The sequence below is a fragment of the Tremella mesenterica genome, assembly GCF_000271645.1.
Source record: "Tremella mesenterica DSM 1558 unplaced genomic scaffold TREMEscaffold_12, whole genome shotgun sequence".
NCBI classification, from domain to species: domain Eukaryota; kingdom Fungi; phylum Basidiomycota; class Tremellomycetes; order Tremellales; family Tremellaceae; genus Tremella; species Tremella mesenterica.
In genome coordinates this window covers 272635-291656 of record NW_006711236.1, presented here as the reverse complement: position 1 = coordinate 291656, position 19022 = coordinate 272635, and the positions used below count along the sequence as shown (strand labels likewise).

The following is a 19022-nucleotide window of genomic DNA, read 5'->3' as shown; positions in this document are numbered from 1 at the left end:
TTTTTGTTGAAAGTCTTCAAACCGGTTCGAAAGACGAGTGATTGGGTGAACAAGGAAGAAGGGATAAAGTTGTAAGGGTGGGTTGAGGAGAAAACAAGAGTGGTAGATAACGACCCGCCAAGTCCGCCTGGGACAAGGGAGAGAAACAGAGAGAGGGGAAGGTAATCGAAAGGATCCCAGATCCTGTAAAAGTACACGGAGGCACGAGGGATGAAAGGTAGCACGGGGTGAGATGTGATGAAAGGAAAGAAAGGGAGGAGTTAAGGTTAGTGATTAGTTCAGATGTCAATTGTCAGTCGTCTTTCGTCATTGGTCAAGTGAGTGAGTCGAAGCGGTCAGAAAGGGGCCGAAAGCGTTAGTGAAATAGTTCGGAGTGGCCGAATAGGGGTTGAACAGCGGATACATGAGGTGCAGACCTTTTCGTTAGTTATCAATTCAAGGATCATCAATCTCTCAGATTTTTACAAAGTCCATTGAGGTAGAGTGAAGATTTACGGATGTAAACGAGGGGTAAATAGTCAAGGATAAGGGATTTACAGAATAGAAGAGAAGAAGATTGCGATTGGCGACAGGTGGAAGTGTAAGATAAAGGCTAGGGTGGGTAAGAAGAGAAGGAGGAGGGAATGAGAAGGAAGACGTTGAAACATTGGAAAGGAAAGAAAATCATAAATATGACTCACTTTAAAAAGGTATAGGTCCATAAGATTCACAACTCCTATGACAATCTTGGAATAATTTGTTACATAGTCGAGTGTTACCTTTCTCGTCACATTGATTACATCTGAATCCCGATCGACAGAAAGCTGTGTTGTTAACCTCAGACCATAAAAACCTTTGTGTACCACCTTGACATCATGCACGAGGACAAGAAGGTCGACATCATGTACGAGGACAAGTAGGTCTATCATATATATATAAGAATGCCTGAAATAGAGATTTTGGTGAGTGAAAAAGACCTGGAGAAGGAAGAAGGATTGAAAAAATCAACCGTTACTTAAATACAGAGGGTGGTGACCACCCTTTGGACGAGACTAGAGTAAGGACTCCATGAGGGACCTCACACAACGAACGGGTCTGATAATTCAAGATGTCAATGCAGAGATCAAGAGGGGGAAGAAGGGAGAGAAAGGAAGAACGGAAAAACTTACGTCGTTTACCTAAAGATCCAATAGGATGTCTCCAATCCCCATCTAAAACACAATTGACGTTCAACTCTGGACATATATCCTTGGTCGTTGGTCCATCTTGTCCCGAATTCTCTGGCTTTATGTCAACTATTTGAGGAAGTTGTGGTGGGAGGATGGCCCTGCTTATACTGATCATACCGAGCAAAGAGAAAAGTATGATTTGTTTGAACATTATATGATGAGGAGAGGAAGATGTAAGGTGATGAAAGGAAGGGGTGTTGGATCGAGATAGAGTTATGACGTCGTAATACCAATACACCTCACTTTTCCTACATTTCTTTCAAATCGAGGTTCACTTCGTCAATGCTTGTTAAGATGACGAGATGCTCGTAGGAATAGTACACCAGTAGTAGTACTGTACTCTATTGTATCAGCAGCTTACCGCTGGCCGCTGGAGCACGGAGCACTTAGATAAACTGTAAGACCAATTCTCTCAAGATTGATGAACAAGAATTCATGCACAAAGAACTCAAGAATAAGTAACACAATTTATATGAATCATATCAATGATCGACTTGTCATGGCCGATTACCTCAACTCCTTCTTTCAGTCTTTAGACATTAGCGACTTCGACGCTATTCTCATCTTCTACGGCCCTATTCCCTTTCGTCTTATTAAGATCCCCGATGATCGACCTGAGTTCTGGTGTCCAGAGTCTCCGGCATTGGGGATCTGCCGATCGGCTGAGCTATACTGAGCAGAGTTCGCGGAAGGCTCAAAGCCTTCGCTTCCCCCCTCCAACAGGACGCCAGTCAATCGCCTTTCCCCCAGCCCTTTGAACGGTCCTGAGAGGACGTACTAAACCTCCCAGTTGAGTCGCACGTGCGGTGTCGAGATCACGATCGGGTATATAGAAGTAATGAGCGAGTAACGGACGACCTGATGAGTCCTTTTTCTATCAGCACGAATTTCTCGCCTTGAAAAAAAAAAGCTCACCTTTCCAGATCTTTGAACTTTACCGAACATGGGGTTGTTCTCTAACTCGGCAGCACACCAAACTGCCCAGATTTCCTCATCGCCGTGAGTTTTGAGACTCGGTTGAGACTATGGGTCAGTGCTACGTCTTTGATCCGGGCAAGGATCGTCTGCTATGACAGAAAGGAGACATCACATCAAAAGAAGAAAGGTGACTGGAAGGAGTAGAGATACTCAACTCACCTCTAACATATGTTTCACCAGGTCCGGCAAAGATAATTTACTACTTCCTGAAAACACCACCGTGGTGGCTAAAACAGCAGCTAAGTCGACTCCCTCCGGCATGCCGGGCGGTGGTGGAGGGGAGAGCGAACTCGATTTGTTAACCACGACCTCTTCATTCAAGACTGAGAAGATCTTCTCCCGTTTGACTTCGACAGTTTGCTCCTTTTCAACCACCTCATTATCCGGACCCATCTCCATTGTCTGTGAAGTAGGCTTCCTAGCTGAGGTAGACTCATCCTCCGCTTCTGAAAGAGGAGTAGAAGCTCTCGAACTCGGTTCATCCTCATGTGATTCGTCTTCGGGTAGATCGAGTGTCATTATGGGTGGACTAGAAGGAGGTAATGATCTCCTTGTTGGTGAACTGGAAATAGGAGTTAAACTACTCGTTTCTCTTTTCTCCTTCAGCATGGTGACCTTCACTACACATCCATAAAAATCCAATTCCACTTCGTCACCATAGATGTCCACTTTTTCACCTCTCAGCACTCGTTTGATTCTACCCCCAGACATAACCCTGAGACCGTTCTGACCAACAACTAAAATTCTCATTCCTTGTCCATCTTGAAGCTTTTCAACCGCAGCATGAACTCTCGATGCGTGAGTCGCTTGTCTAGGAAGGTCCATCACAAGAACTTGATTGTTCTGTCCATGTAAAATATTTAGCATGGTCGATGGGATTGAAGCAGACAGGGTCGTACTACTTTTCGAAGTTGAGCTATGTCGATGTCGTCCGAAAATGAGAGTTTGTCCGGGGAAAAGTGACACTTCCATCGGTGGCGTGTAAGCTTTGAGGAATGAAGATTGGTTCTTGCGACGTATACGTGGAGGAAGTAAGGAACGGATGGGAGAAGTAGGCTGGATCCTGACTGGGGAAGAGGAGGCCAGTTTAGGAGGAGATGAGAAGGCAACGGTCGAAGTGGTCGGAGTGAGTGGACCGAGGTGAGTTGGGAAAGAGGTCTTGATCATTGATCGTGAGTCTAAGGCAGAAGGAGTAATAGGGGTGGGTTTGAGACGTTTGAATCCGTCGAGAGGGGTGTGAGAAGGGAGAGGACGTTTGAGAGTGGAAGGTGTCGAAGGGGTAGGTACGGAGATGAGCTTAGCATGAGAGAGAGGAGTGGCTGACATGTCAGAAGGGACGTGAAGGTTTAAGGGGGCCGACTGAACGTGAGAAAAAGACCGCCAGGGAGCTTGAACTGGTAGCGAAGAAGAACAAGATCGAGACACAGGACAAGCGAAGAGCGACAAGATGAAGGAAAAGAAAGAGAAGAGGAGGTGAGAAGAGGGAGCTCGAAAAGAAAGAAAGAAAGTCGCGTGTTGCAAAGTCAACATGTTGCGCCACATCGGTTATCATCAAGTATATCACCGCAAACTCCGTTGAGCCGTGGTCCCGTGACCTGTGCCTGTCCATTCAATCCCCAAAGATGCATCTTTCCCCTGTCACAACTCTGTCAAGTACATGCTACACCTCGTACTTACTTCTCCTATCCCCACATACACACTATGACTACAAGACAGTCATACAGTCCCGTCAAAACCTACTGCAAACTCGCTACGGTCTCACAGTCGTTCAGTCGGTCTCATCGCTCCCCAATAGCCTTCCTGAGAGCTTCGTACAAAGTCCCTCCTCTACTTCTCCCACTCATCCTTGTCAACCCGCTTACCCCGCTGACTCTGCTAATCCCTGTCACCCTACTCAACCCATCATTCCTAGACATCCTCTCTCCAGATCTACTCATCCCCTTCTCTTCCTTGCTGACATACCTTTCATCCACTACTCTACCTTCTTCCACATCTCTTGATGATATAGGCATTTCCATCCTTTCCAACCGATCAAGTCTCTCCATTCTCTCCATTTTATCTAATCGTTTCAACCTTTCCAACTCTCCTGCCGCTAGTGATATTTCAGATCGTTGAGATGGACATCTTGGAAATCTAGTGGCATAGACTCTATCTCCTCTTCTCGCTTGACCGAGTATGGCCTCGTTTACTGAATAACCTCCGGAAGAAGAAGACACGGACCGAGAAGCGAGAGAATCAGGCATGAGATGTGATGTATAAGGGGAGCTTGGTGAGAGTGGGGGGTGCGAATGACCTCGTCTCATAAAACTGGGATGATCCGGTTTACGATGCGCCAAAGGTGGAACGGAAGTGTGAACATGAGCATGATGAGAGCTGTGATGGTCGGAGCAAGAACAATGACGATCACTTGTTTCGGTTGAACATCTGGAAAGTGTTTGTGCATGAGGATGGATGGAATGATGGTCTTGCGTCGGTGGATGAGGAGTTGGTGGTCGTTTTTTTGCAAATGGTCTAGTGAAACGTGTCGAGATGGGTGAAGGTACACGATGATAATTGTCGATATATTCTTCCCGAGGATTATTATGATTCGTATGAACACCACGAGAGAAATGGTCGGAAGGTCGATATGTTCTTGATGATCTCGACGAGTGACAAGAATGACAAGAGGTTGAAGAATGACAAGAATGTGAACCACAAGATTGGGAAGTATTCGAGGAAACGGAGGAACGACAAGTACGTGAAGAACGACATTTAGATAGTGGTAAAGAGGTGAATCTATCATCCTCATCATCTAATGAATCGTCGACTGATGAACATCTAACGATAGTTTCTTCCTTTTCCATCCCATTCCTTGAATCCGCCGAACTGTTTCTGACTTGATTATCAAAAGAGAGTTTCTCATTTTTGTCCTCATGATCATAATCTTCTTTCTCCATCTTCGATTCATATCCATGTCCACCTGAAAATTGAACACCTAAGGTATTTCCATTTCTTGACATATTATCATATCCCAATTTATATTCACTCAGATCATTTTCGATTGACGATCGTCCTTGTTCTTCTTTCCATTCTTTCGTTTTGGCAGAATGTTTCCTCGCTCGAAGACATAAACATAAAGCTAAGAGTAAAATGAATCCGGCTACTATCAATGGTAATACGATGGCAGCTGCCGTAGGACGATTTGAAGGTGTTGAAACGATTACAGAAGCGACGGAAATAGGTATGGCAGTGATTGAATTTGGAGTTAAAGAATATGATTGAGCTTGCAGAACAGCTTGGATTTGGCCACGAGGATTGTCATATTCCCCAGCTGCAAGTATATTACTTGATGGTGAGACTATGATCGGTGGTGGTGTCGAGGTAGGGGAGATAGTGGGGTTCCAGGTGTTGGAGGTGATTGGATTCCAGGTGTTGGTATCGGTAGTGGGTGTTGCCCAAGTATCGAGTGAAGTGTAAGAATCAGTGTTGGTAGGTTTCCATCTTCTACGTTGAAGTATATCATTGACATTATCCAGTGAACCGTCATTTCCAGAAGAATCTCCTCCCGACGACGATGTCGATGAAGGATTGGAACCATTCTCACTGTCTGAAGTATTCGAATTGTCTGAATCATTCGGTTCATCTTCCTCACCTTCGTCGTAATCTTCACAATCGTCTCCATCCAATAACTCCGGTATCAGATCCGTCAATGATCTTTGGTCCACCATCGAGTCAAAACTCCCCAACACACTCCGGTCTTGAAGATCCTCCGTCATCTCGAAGCTCCCGAATTCATCCCGGCCGATACGATCCACGGGTTGGATTCCTATTTCATCTCCGTTGTTAAACCCATTCAACTTGATGTCAATACTGGTAGCGTCCTTTCGAGGTCGGATCTCCACCGGGAAGGATCGAGGAGTAAGAACAGGTTGGGGAACCTTTATAGCAGTAGGTATGGCCGAAGGATGAATCCCGACGGATATTGATCTGATCATATGACGTGGTGGAGGTGGAGGGAGGAAAGGTGAAGGGGGCATGTTTGGTTTTCCGATTCACGATATGAACTCTTGTGGTAATGAGAGTCGTGTTCAGTTGAAAATATCTTCGGTATATTCGAGGTTTGAATGGAATTGAAGTTCGACTGGAATTGAGAGAAAAAAGTGTAGGTCCGGAGTAACTTTGGAGATGGGTACGAAAAAGGAGGACGAGATGACACCCCCAATTTTGTGTCAATTGTTCGGGAAGAACTCTGGTCCTCAGTGAAAGAAAGAGGAGAGAGAACGAACAGGAAGAGGAATACAGAGGGATGAATGAGAAAAAAGTGGTACAGTAAGGTAAAGGATGAGAAAGAAAGAAAGAAAGAAAAAGTAGCACCAGGCCGTAATGAACGTGTAAAATATCTGACTAGCAGAATTAACGATATCTTCTAATCCTAAAATCTAGGATCAGTAAGGAGGTAAAGGAGGTTAAGAAAAGGAATGAAAGAAATGAAGAAGAGAAGAATCGAAAGAGAGATAGATAGTAAGATGAAAAGATGTTTAGTGTTCGACCAACATTGATTGAACGGATAGGTGAATTCGGAAAAAGATGCATTGGGTATTCTTTTGTATTCTCTTGCGGTATGTGCTTTGTTCGATATGTATAGAATGAGAAAGTATATGGAACACATTGAAATCTTGGAATCTTGAACACGGAAAAGTAACAAGGCGAGTAGTGGGTTCAATTCTCTTTCCGGGAAACCCGGATTCGGATAACGTACTGTACGAACGATATCCAATGCGTCATGGGTCATGGTTCTTGCTTCATGCGATCGACGATTTCAGACTTTTCAATGAGGATGTCAAGGTTGGGATAGGAAAGTACGACGAGTACATTAGATGAATGAATGAGAAGTATAAGCAATCCAATCATATACCATATACATATTCTTCCACATGACATGATTGATCCTTCTTGAAAGTGAAAACGTATATTTTGTAGATGATCTATGAAGTCTTATAGATCACTATTCTACAATGTCGCCTTATCAAGTTCAGATCGTGTTGTCGGGACTGAAATATCTTCTGAATCCTCAAACGATCGAAGACCTCGTAAACCCCAACGAGAAAGCATAGCTTTATCTTGATCCCAACCACTACAGGGAGTGGTGAGCATGGTTTCACCGGTGAAAATGGCGTTGGCGCCTGCCATGAATGCCTGTGAGTCAGCATATGGGGACGAGGTAGACAATGACAGTAAAGCAGTATAGTGATCCGAAGAGGTAGACAACGGATTGATATTGATCATAAGGGCAAGAAGAGACAAGAAGGTTACCAGAATGGGTTGAGGCCGGAATATCACTGAAAGAGTCATCATGTGGGGAGATTACAGGGTAGTTCGAGAATCAGCAAAGGGAGGAATGGGAAGAAGAGGTCAGCAAATTGTAGATAGGACACTGACCATAGCTTGTTCCGTCTCTGAAAAGGTGTGACGCCCAGCAGCCAAACGTATGATCGTGGTAGGCAAGACCATTCGAGCCGTGGCAATGGTACGGAGAACAGTTTGGACAGAAACAGGCTATTTCATCAGTCTTCATACTTCTTCTCCACAAGTCACCAAACTCACATCGTTCTTCTCTAAAGGGGTACCTTCGATAGGGACCAGAGTATTCACTGGGAATGATTCAGGATGTTCAGATAGCCTAGCCATTAGTGAGTCATCTATCTCAACATGGATGAACTTACGTGGATAACTCATGAATCAATCCCACTCGATCTTCATCTTTCTCACCGAGACCAAGGATGCCCCCGGAACAAACTGATATACCAGCTTGACGAACCGCTTCGATGGTTGATATTCTATCGTCGTATGTACGAGTGGTGATGACCTTCTCATCAGCTCATGCCATCTGTCTGAGTGACCTCATTCACCTCTGGATAGAACTCGCGAGAAGTATCGAGATTGTGGTTGTAGGCGCTCAATCCAGCCTCTTTCAATCGCTTAGCTTGTTCAGGAGATAGCATTCCTAGTGTTGTGCAGACTGTATGTCAATCAATACTCATAACTCAGGAAAAGTCTCGATGACAGGGACGAAACTGGTGTGAATTGAAGCTCACCTTCCATCCCCATCCCTCGCACTTCCTTGACCATAGTTAAAATCTTTTCAAAGCCTGATTTTCTCCCCGCCAGATCACGCCAAGCCGCACCCATGCAGAAGCGTGTGGAACCGTTCTCTTTAGCTTTACGCGCAGCAGCCAGTACAGGTTCAATATCCACCAGTCGTGATGCTTTCGTAGGGGTTTTGTAAGAAGATGATTGAGAGCAGTATTTGCAGTCTTCGGTACAACCACCAGCTGGACAGTCAGCTTTGGATCTCATACAACTCAACCTGATGAAGAGCTCACTTTTGATGTTCATCAGAGTACATAATTGGATTCTAGATGGGTCATGATGCATCCTGTGTACGGTTGCCTATGTAATCAGCTACACTGCTTGTTCTAATCCATATCTAAAGACTAGCGTGGCATGAGAACCGACACGTAGCATTGATGACATAACAAGAAGACGATAAGGAAGGACAGCTCACTGCACGAAAGATGATCTCCATCAGAGGACCATCAAATATATCTTGTATCTCCCTCTTGGTCCAATCACGTCTCACCGCTCCATCCTCTGGCTTTGGGGGTCTGAAAGAAGGAGGGTCCACAGCAGCGGCATGTCCCCTCACGTTTCTCAGAACAGGTACTGCGAGACGAGCCCGAGGGAGAGTGTAGAGTACTCGAGGAAGAGTGGCCGTCATAAGAGAGGTAGATAAGAGTAATGACAATGTGGAGATGTGGAGGATGGAATGCGGATGGGGAGGACGGATGGCCGTGAAGGGTGGGGGTAGACGGGATCAAATTCCCCCACGGGCACCCAATGTGGCAGTGTGGCACATCGTATTCTACTCGTAGCGTCGCACCGGTCATCCAATAAGAGAAAACGCTTCCGTCATCAGAGCCTAAAATCCTGCAACAATCAATCTCCTCACAATGTTCTCCTTGCTATAGGGGTGTTCACCATCCTTGCCTTGTACAAAGCAGAACAGGACAGATATGTTGAACTCCATGTCATGGTGATGACCAGCATCCCATACAATCAGTCCTCTCTCATGCCGGGTAGTTCTTCTGTCATGAATCACACCATCACGTGTTCCTTGTTGCGCAAAACAAGTTCAACCTCCACTTTCGTGTTTCAACATTTCACCTCTGCTCTCATGCCTGTCAGGCATGAACTCCAAGTATCATTTTAGTATGTCGGTGCTTAGCTCCCATGCCTGCAAGGCATAAGTCCCCAGTAATTCTCTAGTCTCTACTTCCTCTGTTCTAATGCCTGCTAAGGCATAATCTCTCAGTCTCTTGTCCTCGCAGCCCTTCTATGTTCTGCATAGTTCCTCATCGACCACCTTGGACAAAGTCGAGCGACTTCCGGCGCATCCCGTAGGATGTCATAGTAGGACGTAGGTAAACGCAGATATGGCATCGTAGGATATCAGTGGTTATTGGTGGGATGCAAGGCAATGCATGCAGGACAGTGCAGAACGGTTCAGGGCGCTCGTATTCCGCAGGTCTGCACGAGCCTCTTGGAAAAGGCTGATTTGTCTATATAAACCCTATCTTGTACTTTGTAGTCTTCTTTAGTTCTTGATCAAAAGTCATTTCCATTGCCACCCTTTTGGAGTCCAATCCATTCCAGTCCAGTCCAGTCCAGTCCATTCCAGTTCCCTCTAGTCTTGTCAGACAAGCCAGAGACATTCCTTGGGTCACAGTCCCATTCCTTGTTGGACTCAATCTTGTTATTTTAAGTATATTCCTTGTCACTCCTAGTCCTTGTCCCCTTGTCCTTTGTCCTCTGTCCCAGGGTGGGCAGTATCCTTGACATCTTCATTGCTTTCAGAAGAGCTAAGATCTACCAGGTGCCGCCTGAAACAACTACCGGTCAGTAACACAGTATGCAGTCACTCTCAACAACGGAATCCATGTAGTCCGTGTCATGCAGAGCTGTGACATGGACCTAGCCGTGGTTGCGGGTTTTTGTCACGAGGACCAACTAACCAGCATTGGCTTGATATAACAGTGCCCAACGTGACAGTGTTGTTAACCACTGTGACGAAAAGGCCTATTAATCAGCGGTTAACCCTACCGCCGATCGCTGGTTAAATACCCTTCCCCGACTTTCGCTCGACTTGTCACACACTTTGTGACAGTTTTACCGGAAAACATTGCGGCGGGGAACAGGTGTCAGCATGCTTCCATGTAGTAAGAGCAGCCTCCACCGCTGCAAACATGGGACTTCAATGACTTTTGTATTGTTAGCCGATAGGATCGGCCGTCCTGCAATGCATGCTCTTTTCCCCCTCTGCATAATCATCTGATTATCAGCAAACAGTTTTTCAGCTTATTTGTGAGAGAGTAAGGGATAGGAAGAATTAACCTCTCTACCTCCTCAGGATCACCCTCAAACAACTGCCACAATCCTTTTGATAAATGATTGTCCTCAAAACAGGTTCAGATTTTTGGGGACATTTCAAGTGTTGTTAGTGTATCTTCCACCCATCCAAGATATTCCTCACCCGTCTTATTCAAGGTTCCGTTTGTCCAGGGTAAAGTCAGAATACCATCTACTGTGTTCACTGGCATCTGATATAGGGTCCTGTCATGAATCACAAGTATCAGTTTCCTCATGTTTTAGTTCTGCTCTGATGCCTTTGAGGCAAGAGACCTGAACCTTTAGTTAGTTATGTTATTCTCAGTTATGATGCCTGGTATGGCATGAGACCCAAGACTTCAGTACAGTTGGATTTAAGGCAAGCGTATGTTTCACGACGTGATGCGTGCTTTCTTGTGCAGTCCACAGCGCATTACACGCAGCACGCCAAGAATAGTGTGCAGTCTGTCTTTGTTAGTTAGAAAATGATAGGTACGCCGAGGATTGCGGTGTTTTCCTATGCAGGACGGTTCAGCCTGGTAGAAAGCCTGATTTGTCTATATAAACCCTACTTAGTACTTTGTAGTCTTCTTTAGTTCTTGATCAAAAGTCATTTCCATTGCCACCCTTTCTTTGAGTCCAGTCCAGCCCAGTTACAGTTACAGTCCAAGTCCTTCCTAGTCTTGTTAGACAAGCCAGAGACATTCCTTGGGTCACAGTCCCATTCCTTGTTGGACTCAGTCTTGTTATCCTAAGTATATTGCTTGTCACTCCTAGTCCAAATCTCCTTGTCCTTTGTCCTCTGTCCCAGGGTGGGCAGTATCCTTGACAGGTCCCTGCTAGATTGTAACGTGTCACAAACCACGTTGTGTCACGAACCATGTCGTGACATCCCTGACAACTACCATCACCGACCCTCCTTTCACTATCACCGAACCACTATCCACCACCATCCCGAACCACTGAGACCAACTACGACGAAGTGACGAGAACCTAGGGATTATTAGTCACAACAACCCCGACCAACGGAGAACTACGGCGAAGTTAGGGGAAGGAAACCGAGGGAGAGTGCAGTAGGGGAAGTTAGGCGAAGTTAGTCGGAGTAGGATACCGGGGATATGGCGAGGTACGGCGAAGTTGAACGAAGGGGACGGAGCGCGAGGCTGTACAGGGGTTGAGGGACGTTCTATGAGAAGAGAGGGGAAGTATAGATAGTTTACAGATCGCTGAACTTCTTCAGTGATCCTTGATTGTTGTCAGTAGCGAGAGATATATTCAGTAGCTACAACCATCAAGTTAGGGAGAGCTACCACCGAGCAGTTCAACGCACTACGGCGAAGTTAGCCGCAGTTCATCGACGATCATCTTATCATTTACCACTCGATGTATTACTACGGCGAAGTTAGCCGTAGCTCCTCGACGAGTACCCTGTCCTAGTGAGACATCGACGCCCCAGTACGACGTAGTTAGCCGAGGTTTGTCGACCGTCGGTCAGTAGATGTATAGTGTACAGGGAGTACACCAGTGCATTCTCAGTGCCATCTTGTATATAGTCTTCTTCAATCTCTCACTTGTTTTCTTCCGTTCCTTCCCCACACTCACTTCATTGTAATTCCTTCTCTACTGTCTGTATAGACTCTCTCGACCTTCCTTTCTTCCATATGTTCAGATCGGTACGTACATAGACTTGTTATTTAGTAGTAGTATAGTCACTTTCTTGTAGAAGTTCTTCGATGTCGACCTCGAATTGTGAGAACATTTGATCCTCTCGAAGACTGAAATGCAGATAAAGGGAGCCGGTTCTGCAGAAGAGGGGATCACTTCTTCTGTTGTACTTTCACTCTTCTTTGGTTTCTAGACACATTTGCCACTCACTTCTTCTATCCTCATGTGCATCATCACCTAACTCCTTAGGTGCTGATCACACATCTCATCTCTCATCACCTTTCCTCTTCCATTGCCCATTCATCATACTTGCTATCATCATCATCACCTCTACCTACCTTTGACACCATCTCAACTGTCTTCGATATCATCCACCCACCTACCCTTCAACCACATCTCATCCTCATACAGATACAGATACTGACCTTAGACGTTTGTAGAGTTGACCTTCACTGACGGATATTATATTGTTCGGGCGAGTCAGGTATCCATACAATACCGGGCACCCGACAGTAGAGAAGAAGAAACGACGATTGTGACATAGGCGGAGTTAGTCAAAGGAGGAGAAGGATAGCCGGGGACTCGGGGAAGTTGGATGAAGTGTGTTGAAGTACGTCTAAGTGCGAGAGGGTTGGACAAACATCTAGGAGGAGTAGATAATATTAGCTGAGGAGATCGCTGAAGTTCTTCAGCAATCCTTGATTGTTGTCAGTAGTGAAAGATTGATAGAGATAGCTATATTCAAATCGAGATACATCGCCATCAAAGAAAACCCTAGTTGGAGCAACTACGTCAAAGTATGTCGTAGATACACCCCTTTCGACGTCTGCGCCCTCTTGGTTGAGTGAGACATCAAAGCCGAAGTGTCAAGTTAGCCGAGGTTCCTCCACCGTCGGTCCGTTAGAGAAAAGTTATTCGACAGCCGTGACATAACGGTACTGGAAACACGACGACTAAGTTGCAGGTTGGGTCAAACTCGATGGAAGCCTTGTAGAAATCTATGTGTCTCTGGTGCTATGTGATGGATTGTGTCTCCTCTGCAATCGATGTAGCCAAATAATGATATTGGAGAATCAGCAAAGTTGGTACTTTGCTGATTGTACTATATACTGTCTACAGGTATCCGTGTCTCCTCTCCTTCCCTGCTGCAAGCGTCTATGTACATACCCGGACAGGTGAAAAACCGCTTTGAGCAAACCCAGTTGGGAAATCTCGAAAGGGGAAAACCCATCCCTACCTAATTGCAGCACTGCCTCCCTTTCTGGATCTTCTCTATCCTAATCCGTCGAACTCGATGGAGTTCGCTCGATTCGTTGTTGCCCCGTAACATAGATCTCCAAAGCTCTGTAAGTTCTGTATGTGCCTCCAAGAGTTGAACTGTCGCACCCGGTACATGAAGCGTGATCAGCTCCGGTTGGTAGAGTGATACTGAAGCTTTAAGAACGGTTGACATATGGTTCAGGGTCTGGGAGTCCTGTCATGATTTGTTGGGTTATGTAGGAAATTAGAGTTTCATGATACCCAACCCCCTGGTGACAGACTTTTGTTAGCTCTTTGAGTATGTCAGATGGCGCTTCAGTTGCGGGTCGGGGAAATCCCATCAATTGAGGAGCTCCTCCAGCTCTGTCAGGAGCGTTGGCGTGCCTCAATTGATCATTAAGATGCACTATACGCGCACACTCCCGTTCCATACATGTTTCAGTCTTAGACAACATTGATGTCAAGGTTGCTATCACTTGGCATGTATCTAAGCCAGAAGCGGCTTCATCTCGTTTGATGAACTCCCCATTATGGGGCGGATAGTGGTAACAGCCACCCATAAACGTTCCCAATTGTTCTGTTAAACTTCCCAGGTCCCTGAGGGTTTCAGAAAGAACATTTGAAGGTCGAGTGATCCTCTCTGAGTAGGCTTCATACAGATACATAAAGGTTTCCAAGTTGCTTGCCCTCCTGGACATATCTGTAGAGAAATTTTTAGAGTGACGGACCCAATAAGTATGATTACGAATTCTAGGATGTTGCACCAACTTCAGGGATGCACGGTCTTGTCGAAAGGGACTCATGTTTGCCAATTTGCGAAGGAAGGAGTTGGACACCCGGGAGACCAATGATTGGTGATTGCAAGTAAGTTTCAGGGCGGAGTGTTGACATGGAAAGTGGTCTGACCCTGTCAGTTGTAAGAAAGCTCTTAAAGCTTCAGGATTCACATGGCTTAGGTCAATGCATGACAAGATGTTATTTGCCAGAACTGGACCATAAATAGTGGCGTCCTCATCTTCAGAATTCAAAAGCTCGTTCAATCCCAATATCACTGAGCCTGAAGAGATCTTGTCAAAGCCGGGTGTCAGGACCAGACGTTGAAAATAGTCTGCGTCTATGAGCTATGGCTATAGGGCCTCGTAGGGAACAAACCTAGTGATGTAGTTTATAGTCAAGTGATGTAGTGGATCGAAGAGACTATAAGTCGATGAGATCAAGTGGCAAAAGATTTGCTAAGTGACGAGAAAATACATTCGACAAGACATCTACGAAAAAGGGATGTTTCTATATACTAAAATGGGAGCGGAGTGATACCGAATCTACGGAGTAAATGTGGAAAGCGATATGGGGTGTAAGAGCGAAGGAAGACGGAGATAGATGAGGGACACGGAGATGAAGAAAAAGTAAAGCATGGTAAAGAAGTAGCGATTAGGTAGGACAGGAGAACGGAGGACGCCGTAGCGGGATTAGTGAGACGGGGACGGGAACGGGTAGGCGGAGTACGACTTCTGCGTACGACTCTTGAGGAACCCGTCTAGGGGTACCCGTGATCCTGACATTACTCTCCCCCTTCGGTAGACGTCGTCTCGACGTCGTCTAGTCTTGTAGAAAAACAAAATTCTACTAAATCGAAAGTGGCATGTGGCCCTTTTTATCGGAAATGATGGTAGTGAGGACAGTAATGATGGTGGTGAGGGCGCATGTTGTGATCGAGCCAACACCCTACATTATGACGTGTAATTCAATATCACACTGTCTGATCTCGAGATCCACTTTCCTGTATCCTCTTCTCTTCTTCTTCCTTTTCCCTCATCACTTTCTTTTGCTAACATCCTTGAGTTTTTTGCTGCGAACCTCATCTAGACTCTCTATCTCCTGATTTACCATGTCTGACACCGTCAGTGACGATCGTCGTCCCCCGTTTCCTCCTCGTGCTCCTGTGAGAACTTTCCTAAAAGCGCTATTTCATGGCTGACGATATTCTTTTCGGTGGTAGGTTTCGGGGCCAAATGATTTACGACAAGGGGCTTCCGAGAATGAGAATGCTCCGCCTCCGCCCTCGGAAACCGGTGATCGCAGTCCTCTGCGGGGTGAGAACAATCCCGATCCCAGGACCCCGTTTGCCGGCGTGCCCGTGCAACATCCCGCGGAAGCTGATCCAATTCCGGGGTCAAAGGTCGCCTATCGAACTCCATTGGCGCGAGCTGCGGGGAGGGGGCTTTCAGATTCCGTTGGGGCTCCTTACATTGAGGATGGCGAGGTTATTGTTCCGAAAGAAGGGGGTCATCAGAACGCGTATAACGATGTCGAAATCGTTCCAATTACCACAGAAAGTCCAACTGCCCAGGTAAGCTTCCTCTCAAGCCCCTTTCCGAAACGCTAAATGGGGTAGGGGTTTCTAAAGTACCTCGAAGCGTGGTCCGATTTGAAAGCCGCGTCAACCAAGGAGAAGGTCAAACCGATTATAGACCTGTTGAAAACGAAAGGCGAAATTATCGGTAGATTGGCTAAACCATGCTCTAATTGTTCGGACATGCTAAAGGAGCGAAAGGGTAGGTGGTCCTCGAAGATGAACAAGTGGCACTGCCTAGTCCCAATTGTAAGGTTCTCGGGTTCTCGTAAAGTGTGGGTCGCCGGCCAGTAAGTCATTACGCATTCTCGGTGAGGGGTAGTCGCTGAGCGGAAAGTTGCTTTTGGTGCCTCATTGATAGGGGCACCTGTAATCTATGTGTGGACTCCCGCGTTGGACCTCGGTCCCAGTTGAAACTCTCGATGGCGCAATTCTCTGCTCTCTTTCCCCATCTCGATTCGGCTTTGGCCCATTTGGCCGAAGCAGGCCATCATCTACATCAGCCGGCCAATCGCGATTTTGAACATGTGGATATTGCGTATGCTATGGTGGAGAAAGTAGCTCTAGTAGGCTATTATATTTCCGGGATGGGCTTTCCGCTAACAAAGTAGGCCGTTGACGGAGCAAAAATCCAAGGTGAGGATAAGCGAGTTCCCGGTCGTGCTTTCGGAGAGTGGTCGTCGTATTATCTAGATGACGATATCGCAGTCGGATCGTGGCAATTTGAGCCTCCCCGACCGGCTGCCAAGAGAACCGTTTCCCCCTTGCCCGCAGGGACGTCGTCTACTCCCAGGGCAAAGAAAGCGAAGACGAGAAAGGGAAAGGCCCGTGAGGATTCTCCTCACACAGATGACGATGGGCTAGTACGATGGGAGTCCCCCGAATAGTCTGTTGGATTGGCGGGGTGTGTGTATAATGAAATCTATTTTGGAGAAACGAATTTGTAGAGTATCTAAAAGATTTTGTGAAACATGTGATCCCTTTTCTTGTCTTGTCGAAGTATGTTTGATTCTAGGTGTTTCCGGAAACCTAATAGGTTTCCGAAAACCGCGACCGTTCGGTCGGTTTTCTTTGTCTCTTTGCCGGAAGAATGGGAACGAAATCCTCGTTCACATCGTCGGCAACGGCTCTCCGCATTTCGCAAAGCTTCAAGTATTCCTTGACTTTGGGATTATCACTAATCGAATCCATGGGTTGCCAAGTAGCTTCTTCTACTGGGTAGCCAACCCATTTGATTTTCAGTTGAACCTCCTTCTTTCCTTTTCCGGAGACTCTAATTGTTCTTTTCGCAAGGACCTTATCGATTTCGTAAGTGTCCTTCTCAGAATCCTGGGGTTCTTCTCGTAATGCGACCATCGCTGGCTGCGGATTCTGAATTTCCCCTTGAACTTTTGATAATAGCTTCACATTGAAAACCGAATGGATACCATTCGCGATCATATGTGGGGGTAAATCAAGTTTATAAGCATTGTCGTTGATTTTCTTTAGAACCTTGAAGGGACCGATGTATTTGTTATCCAATTTCTTCATGGGCCTCAAGGTTCTGAGGTTCCTGCTGTCTATCCAAACCTTCTCCCCCTTCTCGAAACTAGCTATCCTTCTCCCTTTGTCGTACTGATGTTTATACGATTTCTGAGCTTTCCGAAGATTTTCCTTGAGCCTTTCCTGTAATCTTCCTAGGGCACTAACACGTGCGATAGCTGGTGGAGAGGGTGAGTCGGTGGCCTTGTCAAAAATTGGCTGCATCATGTCGGTTCGGTATTCCCTCCCTGAGTAAGCAGAAAGAGGGGACATCTGGATTGAGCTATGGTAGTTCGTGTTGTAGCAGAGTTCTGCAAAATGTAAAAGCGAACTCCAGTTGTCTTGTTCCGTATTGACGTATACGCGAAGGTATTGTTCAAGCCATTGATTGATTCGCTCTGTTTGGCCGTCGGTTTGAGGGTGATAGGCGGTTGAATACCTCAAATCTGTTCCCAATAATGTAGTTAAGGTTTTCCAAAACCTGGAAACAAATATGCTACCGCGGTCCGAGACAATCGAATCAGGGATCCCGAATTTGGTATAGAACTTTTCAATAAATAGTTCTGCGAAATCTTCTGCCGACAGTGTGGTAACCGTAGGTATGAAGACTGCCATCTTTGTTAGACGGTCTACTACCACCAGTATGGCATTGAAATTCTTTGAGCGTGGGAGGGGACCGATAAAGTCGCAAGTGATTTCCGACCAGGGGGCTCCGGGGACGTCGAGTGGAATGAGTAAACCGGCGGGGGCTTGTCGTCTTGCTTTTGTACGTTGACATACTTCGCATTCTTGACAATATTTCCGAATGTCCTCCTTCATTCCCGGCCACCACCAGTAGCGAATGATTCGCTTGTGTCACAAACCATGTCGTGACATCCCTGACAACCACCATCACCGACCCTCCTTTCACTATCACCGAACCACTATCCACCACCATCCCGAAGCACTGAGACCAACTACGACGAAGTTACGAGAACCTAGGGATTATTAGTCACAACAACCCCGACCAACGGAGAACTACGGCGAAGTTAGGGGAAGGAAACCGAGGGAGAGTGCAGTAGGGGAAGTTAGGCGAAGTTAGTCGGAGTAGGATACCGGGGATATGGCGAGGTACGGCGAAGTTGAACGAAGGGGACTGAGCGCGAGGCTGTACAGGGGTTGAGGGACGTTCTACGAGAAGAGAGGGGAAGTATAGATAGTTTACAGATCGCTGAACTTCTTCAGCGATCCTTGATTGTTGTCAGTAGTGAAAGACAGATAGAGATAGCTATATACAATCGAGATACATTGCCATCAGTAGAACAAAATCCCAGTTAGAGTAACTACGCCGAAGTACGCCGTAGTTACACTCCTTTCGACGTCTGCGCCCTCCTGGTTGGGTGAGACATCGAATTAGGACCACCAAGTTAGCCGAGGTTCGTCAACCGTCGGTCTATTGGACAGAAGTTATTCGACGGCCGTGACAGCTTGTATGTCGGCCTCCAACCTGTGTGTCCGGCGTGCTTAGAGCCATGCTCGTTCCTCAATATCTCTTCCCGATCCTCCTCCTCATCAACGCGAATAGTCTTCTTAGGTTCCCGGTCCATGGCTGACAATAATTGCTCGCTGGACAGGAG

The 19022-nt window shown here is 46.3% G+C and overlaps 4 protein-coding genes across 4 annotated transcripts; 2 read left to right on the top strand and 2 right to left on the bottom strand.

Annotated features, from left to right (window-relative positions):
* The first annotated feature begins 1624 nt into the window (after positions 1-1624).
* On the top strand, positions 1625-1979 carry TREMEDRAFT_57627 (uncharacterized protein). Its single transcript, XM_007006989.1, has one exon. The coding sequence runs from the start codon at positions 1708-1710 to the stop codon at positions 1882-1884; it is 177 nt and encodes a 58-aa protein (XP_007007051.1). The 5' UTR covers positions 1625-1707; the 3' UTR covers positions 1885-1979.
* A 5196-nt stretch (positions 1980-7175) lies between these two features.
* TREMEDRAFT_34298 (uncharacterized protein) lies at positions 7176-8943 on the bottom strand (the record flags this gene model as incomplete). The annotated part of the gene is made up of 8 exons (XM_007006932.1): positions 7176-7361; positions 7605-7721; positions 7770-7845; positions 7889-8034; positions 8075-8184; positions 8261-8497; positions 8549-8615; positions 8731-8943. 8 exons carry the CDS (start codon positions 8941-8943, stop codon positions 7176-7178), a joined length of 1152 nt encoding a protein of 383 aa, XP_007006994.1.
* A 4569-nt stretch (positions 8944-13512) lies between these two features.
* TREMEDRAFT_64800 (uncharacterized protein) lies at positions 13513-14338 on the bottom strand (the record flags this gene model as incomplete). The annotated part of the gene is made up of 2 exons (XM_007007028.1): positions 13513-13749; positions 13817-14338. 2 exons carry the CDS (start codon positions 14336-14338, stop codon positions 13513-13515), a joined length of 759 nt encoding a protein of 252 aa, XP_007007090.1.
* Positions 14339-15420: 1082 nt separating this feature from the next.
* TREMEDRAFT_64799 (uncharacterized protein) lies at positions 15421-16772 on the top strand (the record flags this gene model as incomplete). Its single annotated transcript, XM_007007027.1, has 6 exons — positions 15421-15432; positions 15532-15882; positions 15928-16087; positions 16127-16175; positions 16247-16451; positions 16497-16772. 6 exons carry the CDS (start codon positions 15421-15423, stop codon positions 16770-16772), a joined length of 1053 nt encoding a protein of 350 aa, XP_007007089.1.
* Between the last annotated feature and the right edge of the window lie 2250 nt (positions 16773-19022).

Excerpts from the sequence above, each read along its gene's own strand:
- TREMEDRAFT_57627 (XM_007006989.1), top strand. The coding sequence starts at position 1,708 with ATGGCCGATTACCTCAACTCCTTCTTTCAGTCTTTAGACATTAGCGAC.